Source organism: Rhyacophila brunnea, unplaced genomic scaffold, assembly GCF_057557595.1.
Source record: "Rhyacophila brunnea isolate RB1 unplaced genomic scaffold, BYU_Rbru_1.0 scaffold_17, whole genome shotgun sequence".
In the NCBI taxonomy this organism is placed as follows: domain Eukaryota; kingdom Metazoa; phylum Arthropoda; class Insecta; order Trichoptera; family Rhyacophilidae; genus Rhyacophila; species Rhyacophila brunnea.
Genome location: NW_028232827.1, coordinates 12,805,348 through 12,812,422, shown reverse-complemented (window position 1 = coordinate 12,812,422; position 7,075 = coordinate 12,805,348). Strand labels below are relative to the sequence as shown.

Genomic DNA, 7,075 nt, shown 5'->3' with positions numbered 1-7,075 from the left:
CTTCAGACTAAGAGCGAGTTAGAGGATTCATGGCGACGTAACTGACTAGCATCGAACGTGAGGAACTCCCTTCTAATTATTGTGAAACGATCTTCCTGGCTTTTTTTAGGCTTCCACAAAAATTTTATTTATTTCTGAACCGAATAGGTACCTAACTACAGTATGGGCATTCAGATGTTCTTATATTGTGATGGTTTATGTCCACAGCACAGTTCGTTGGATTTCAAACATGTTTGATATTTTAATCGCCGAGTTGCCAAAATTCGTCAGTCAACCAATACATGATTTCGACTTTTGGCTCATCAATGGAGCACTTTAATTAGAAAATTTAGTATTCCAAGAAGTTAAGGGAACCCAGTGAACCCACAATCATTTGGCGCACCACCCTATTACACTTTTACCAACGTTGAAAATAAAATGTTGACCATAGACTAATTACACATAGGTAGGAACTAATACTAGGTATAGGTATCAATCTAGTGATAATACCAAATAAATTAATTTTTCAAAATCCCTCCTAGGTATTTTCCGTATTTAAGTAGGTACTATTAAAAAATAAAATTCTATGATATGTATTATTTTTTCTCGCCCTCAGTTATTAAAGTTTTTATTGCTGGAAATTTTCATAATGAAAATAAATTGGTTACAAGCTGAAGTATTGATAAAAAAATACTCAGCAGTGTTTTATAATATGTCCGAGTAGGGCCCATTTGCGGTAAAGTGTATCTAATTTCATTAAAATGGAGTTTGGGTTCACAAAAGTGCTTCAGACTGACATTTTGTGTGTCCTCTCAGTAGGCAACATCCAATCTCTAATACGATATTATTATCTATGGTACTATACAAGTGACAGCTGCTCTGTACATGACATTCGTTTGTTTTCAATGTTTTGAAAGTTGAGAGAAGTCCAACTTTTAGGTTAAAGCGGGAAACGTTCGTAGTACGTTTTAGCATATTATTTCAATCAAAAATATTTAACCATGCACCCGAGGAATATCTACAAGGTTCCGCCAGACTTTTCGAAGCTGGCTATTAAATATCCAGAATTTCTCAAGATATCTACCATAGTACGTACCTATTTAACGACTTTGAATCTAGTTATTACATCGCATGTTTTAATTTATTATTGATTGTGCTACGAATATATCTGAAACTAAAGAAATATTTATTTCTATTTTGAAATTGCAGGATCTGAACGGTACAGTCCGAATCGATTTTAAAAATCAGACAACACTAAGGGTACTCACGAAATGTCTCCTTCATTCTGATTTTGGTTTAGACGTTGAAATTCCTGTCGATCGTTTAGTTCCGACCATTCCCCTGAGATTAAACTATCTGCTATGGCTTGAGGATGTTTTACAGGAGGCTGGAAGAAAAACTGACATAGTTGGAATTGACATAGGTGAAATTTTATAGCTATTCAATTTTTAAAAAGACTGCTAATTAAATGTATGTATTTATTTATGGTATTGTCTATTGTTTACAGGCACAGGGGCTTGCGCTGTTTATCCTCTATTAGCTGTCACAAAATTCAAATGGAAAATGTTTGCCACAGAAATTGATGAAAATAGTGTAAATATGGCAATCAAAAATGTAAAACAAAACAAATTGGACAAAGATATTACAGGTACCAACTTTTGCCAGTAACCTCACGATATAAAACTCTAATATTCCTCTATCCGCAAACTGTCTCCTGTCTCTTAACTATTTATTATCCTCTAGTTTCAGAGCTTTCTTAGTAAGAATCTTCTTTCTCGTCCTGGCGCTACAAACCTATGTGGGACTCGGCCTCTATCCTTCCATTTTGTATGAGGTCGACCAAGTTTTAGTTTGCCTTCCGGCTTTCCGAATATCAGTTTGCTTGTTATGGGTGATTCGTCAATTCTATGTACATAGTCCAGCCATCTAATGCGGCTCAATTTGATAGACTGTACAATATGTGGACCCCCGTACAAAGCGGACAAGCTCGTAATAATTGTATTAAAGTGTATTAGTAGCAAAATAGTAAATACAAAATAAAAATATGCATACTCTGTTTATATTCTTCTTTGTCACTAAGCACTAGTTGGGCAAGTGTTTGGCGGTTTACATGCTGTTACAAATTGCGAGTGCGAGTGGAGTTTATGGTGGGGTACGTACCACTGGCGAAGGGTGGAGGTAGGCTGTTAAGATCTGTCGTAAATAGTGCACATTAAACTTTGTCAGTCATTGAACTAAGACTACAATTTACAGATGGTGTTGGTTAGTTTTTAAAATTCAATCAAACCCTGCGAAACCAAGCCATAATAGATAATAGTCAAAAAATACTCATCTATCTATAAAATATCTAAAAGTATGCAAATAAATCATACATAGTTTTGGAACTGTTAAATAATAAATTCTTTTTGAAGTTATACTTCTTTAGGCGCGTTTGGAAAATCAGATCAGAGTGTATTTTTAGCGTGTGACATGTAACACATAATTTATTTTTTCACATGAAAAAAATCGCACTCGATTGGATTCGAACCACGATTGTTCGGTTATCAGCCGAACGCACTGCCTTTACGCCACAGTATGATAAAGCAATTGTGACGATTACACAGTATAATATTATAGTTTAGAATTGTTCCATTACCTAGGCAGCGAATTTATTATTATATGTACGAAAAATTTTATTGTTCTGTTGCTTAGGAAATGAATTTATAATTATTGTTGGCCAAAATAAAATAAAAACAACGAGAATAATTAAATAATTTATTTAGTGATATTAGTTAAAGTGTCTAGAAATAAACCAGCGGCACTCCAATAAGCGGTCCTTTATTCTAGTTTTTATTGATATGGGGCTATTAAAACGTCAATTCTATCTTATATCATACTTTATTATTTGACAGATCTGAAACATGACGTCTCGCGCAATGATGTGATCATAACCGACCATAGTGACCATAGAATAAGGAGTATGAATTATTTTGCTTGGTGAAAAATATTCTTTCGCGTTGTGAATTGTACCCAGTCCTTTTTATATGTAATTAGCTATCAAAACTAAGCTTAATATTTTTAAGTGTGATAGTTACATTACTTTTGTTTGGTATGTATTACATATTTAGTTTATGTGAAAACTATTTTCTAACTGTTTGAATATTTTTGGTTGATGTGAATTTTGACTAACTAACTTCTAACGCGCGTACATAAGTACACACACCAATTTTTTATCTATTATTGCTGATCAGTAATCTGATAATTATGTTGTTATTTTCAGTTAAGAAAGTGGAACCCGACAAAGAAATTCTTCTGACTTGTTTCAATACTGCTGGAGGACCATTGGACCAAGTCGACTTCTGCATGTGCAATCCTCCGTTCTTTTCATCAGTTGAAGACATGGATCAAGCAAGGAGTCCTATGAGGTATAGATATTTTTTTAAGTTTTGAAAAATTATAACCATAAAATATTTGTTTTATGAAACAGATACAATGTTCAGATTTAGTAGGTACCACAAGTTTACAACCAAATTGTTTTTTAGAAATTTTTATTATATTGACATTGTGCATTTATTCATAATATGGCAGTAGCTTGTTAATGATCCACGAAACAGAAACATTTTTGGTGAAAATTTACTTCAACCATGTCCGCCGCTTAGTTGGAGCATATGAACACCACACGGGACGTCTAAGAATCCCTGGTGCTCGCCAGTCTTCTTGCATCCTCCCAGGTTATGCCAGCATCCCTGTATATACTGGATGGTTTTTAAAGGCCTTCTAAGAAGCCAGAATCCATTTGGGTTGAGGAACAAGCAAGTCAGGTTGAAATTGTCTCGAGGCATCTAATTTATATTTAAATAAAGTTTTTTTTTACGATTTTTTTTTTACTTTATGTTTGCTGTATTATTCAGAAATGGGTGAAAAATTCACTGATGTAACTCGTTTAACTGACGAAACTTGATATTGGATTTTTTTTATTAAAGAAAGTGGTCAGTGCGCACTTATTGTTTTGTAATGCCATGGTGATTATTAATTTTGTTCAACATCACTTTTACTAGGTATGTAATAGTGTTTTGGATTGGCTTGTGCATCTGTGCATTGTTTTTTTTATTATCCATTTTCTAATTGGCTATTCCAGGGCTCCTCCCCGAAATGCAAGAACGGGTTCCTTACAAGAAGTGGTCACGGCCGGAGGTGAGATTTCTTTTGTGAAGAAACTAATAAGCGAAAGCAAAATACTTCAGGACAAAATCAGGTATTAATGATATTGATTAAAAATCAGTAGCGAAGGGGGGAGGTAGGCTGTTAAGATCCGTCATAAATAGTGCACACTAAACTTTGTCAGTCATACGTATTTGTTTTCATCGAACTAAAACTACAATTTACAGATAGTGTTGGTTAGTTTTTTTTTTTATGATTTTACCGAGGCTTTGACTGCGACTCGCTGTCATATATGCATGTTAAAGAACTCTACAATTTTGCCAAGCTCTTCCATCTTACCCACCTCCAGGGCACCTTTCAATTCGTCGATATTCTCAAAGATATCTGCAATTCGCAGCTGTACTCTATGACATTCATATTTACGGAATTGTATTGCTATATGTACAATGTCCTCTAAAACATCACACTCATCGCAGAACTGCATATTGCTTTTTCCTATGAGGACATAGTTTTTTAAAAATCTTACAGTAAGATACTCAATGTTTTTAGTGTGGTTGAATCGTAGCTATAGAAAAATTAATATTCTCTTGGCATAAGACAAAACAACGTCATAAAGAAGTTTATATTTTTTCTAATATTGGATAACTAACAATATTTTTTTCCCCAACAGAATTTATACAACTATGCTGGGTCATAAATGTTCACTGAAACCTCTTTTGAAAGTTTTGCACGATAATGATATTAGTCAAGTGTCTCATACTACTTTCTGCCAAGGAAGAACTACCCGGTGGGGTCTGGCATGGTCTTTTACAGAATCAGCTAAATTGTGTACAAGTGAGTTTTTTAATAATTTCCAATAAAAATATGTATTTATCATAATATTATCACAAATCCGCAAGAAAAGTGTCATAACCCAAAAATAGTCAGTTTTTAGATATCAATGATTTAGTGAAATTTTAAAGTTCTAATATGATTTGTGAAGTAAATATAACAAACGTATTTTAATTAAATCTTTCATGATTTCTTTTTAGTTTATGGTAATTATATAATACGTAAGTGTTTAGTATATATTTCGACACCTTCTACGTATAAGGTCGGAACTGCAAAGTGGCAACTTTTCAGTAGAGCCATTTTAATGTTACGATTGTCATCACAAAATTATTTTAAATGCTGATTGCCGATTACAATTGTTAATATCTTCGAAATAAAATATAAATCTTTACTTTTGGCTTTGGTTTACTTTGGGCCATGTTTAAGCCCCATTTACATGATTCACTTTTGACGATCATCGCGCAGGAATCGTCCCCAGTAACCCGTGTAAACACACATTTATCAACGAGTCATCGAAAGTGGTCATCCGGAATCAAAAGTGAATGAAGTTCAACTGGTTCTACTTTTTGATCATTTTTTGATCACTATGGATGATTGCAAAAATGCTGCGAATGCACACTGCGTCCCTGAGTACTGTCATCATATTCCCCATGATATTACGTCGCATTATTCATGTATATTAGTATATTAGTCTATGGTTTTATCCACCAACGACTTTTTTTCCTATTCCTCTCTCTCTCGATGAAATTAATGCATTCATATAACAAACAATCACAAATTGTTTGAATTTCAACCTGCAGCGCAATGTCACTTGACGCCATTTTGGAATGCATTGAGTTTTTCACTTTCGGTGATATGTGTAAACAAGAAATGAACACCTGCATTCAATCCATGATCATCCGCAGTGACTCGTCTAAATAAGCCTTTACCACTCATCTATCATGGGTGCTGAATTACTATTATATAAATTTATTCTCTGGAGTTTAGGTAAATTAAATTGAATTTAGACAGAATTATCTTAGAATATCGTATTTAATTATTGTTGATATAATTAAGAGTTGACACCATTAAAATGGATCTTATGATTTGTTATTTTGTTTGTTTCAGAACCCCCAGATAAGAGTAAAAAATTTAATAAATGCATGAGCTTTGTGGTACCATCAATCGAAGGGATAGAATATAACGTCAAAGCAATTACACTAAAGTTATTAAAGATATTTATTACTCTAGAGTTGAAGTTTAAATTGTTGCAACAAAAAGATGTCATCACCACTATGGAAATAAATGCAGTTAAGAATACATGGTCGAATCAGAGGAAACTTAGAAGGCAAATGAAAGGCAAGAATGTTGTCTCGGAAACTGTTAAAAGTTCAACAGATGTGGTTGACGAAACACCAAATAGAATTCATGAATTTAGTAAAAATATTGACGACAGTTTGAAACGTAAAGCTGACAGCACTTTAGATTGTCCACTAGTTGAAAAAAAAGTTAAAATCGAAACAGAAGAACCAACCAAAGAACGAAAAACTGACAATAAAATAAATTATAATAACTCTACGTCAAATAATAAAGTGAGGTCGATTGTTAATGATACAAATTCACCATCATCTAGTTGTTCTGTGGATCCACAAATAGATTACTTTTTGACAGCAGCGGTGTGCGTGCGTAAACAAGACGATTGTGTCAATTTGGAAATAGGTTATGTAAGAGGAAGTGCGGGTAAAGATGGGGTACATCAGATTGTACAGTATGTTAAAAATAACTGGAGATAGTAATTATTATTGCCAATGTTACGATTAATCAGACAGTATACATATATATTTTTTGCATTGTTTACCAAATATTGTTAAAATACTTTCTTTGTATTCTAATGCTAGATCCAAAACATTACATATATTGTGTACTAATTTATAATAATAAAAAAATTATATGTACAGTTATAATATACATTGATTTTCAATCAAGCAAGGTCATGCATAAATACATTTTATAATTAAGCAAACTCGCACATACTTGTAATTTTGATATAATTTATTTTAACTCCAAACAACTTCGTGAAATTTAGTTGGTGACACCCACAAAACATATATTTCTTATTGTACTAACACTCAACCCAACATTGTGT

The 7,075-nt window shown here is 33.2% G+C and overlaps 1 protein-coding gene across 1 annotated transcript; it reads left to right on the top strand.

Annotated features, from left to right (window-relative positions):
• The first annotated feature begins 814 nt into the window (after window positions 1-814).
• On the top strand, window positions 815-6,852 carry LOC147073695 (U6 small nuclear RNA (adenine-(43)-N(6))-methyltransferase). The gene is made up of 7 exons (XM_085944200.1): window positions 815-1,067; window positions 1,189-1,402; window positions 1,487-1,627; window positions 3,239-3,383; window positions 4,097-4,213; window positions 4,790-4,953; window positions 6,058-6,852. The coding sequence occupies exons 1-7, from the start codon at window positions 981-983 to the stop codon at window positions 6,720-6,722; spliced, it is 1,533 nt and encodes a 510-aa protein (XP_085800326.1). The 5' UTR covers window positions 815-980; the 3' UTR covers window positions 6,723-6,852.
• The last annotated feature ends 223 nt before the right edge of the window (window positions 6,853-7,075 follow it).

Coding starts and splice junctions, on each gene's coding strand:
- LOC147073695 (XM_085944200.1), top strand. CDS start 981: ATGCACCCGAGGAATATCTACAAGGTTCCGCCAGACTTTTCGAAGCTG. Junction 4,214..4,789: donor ATACTTCAGGACAAAATCAG/GTATTAATGATA, acceptor TTTCCCCAACAG/AATTTATACAACTATGCTGG. Junction 4,954..6,057: donor ATCAGCTAAATTGTGTACAA/GTGAGTTTTTTA, acceptor TGTTTGTTTCAG/AACCCCCAGATAAGAGTAAA.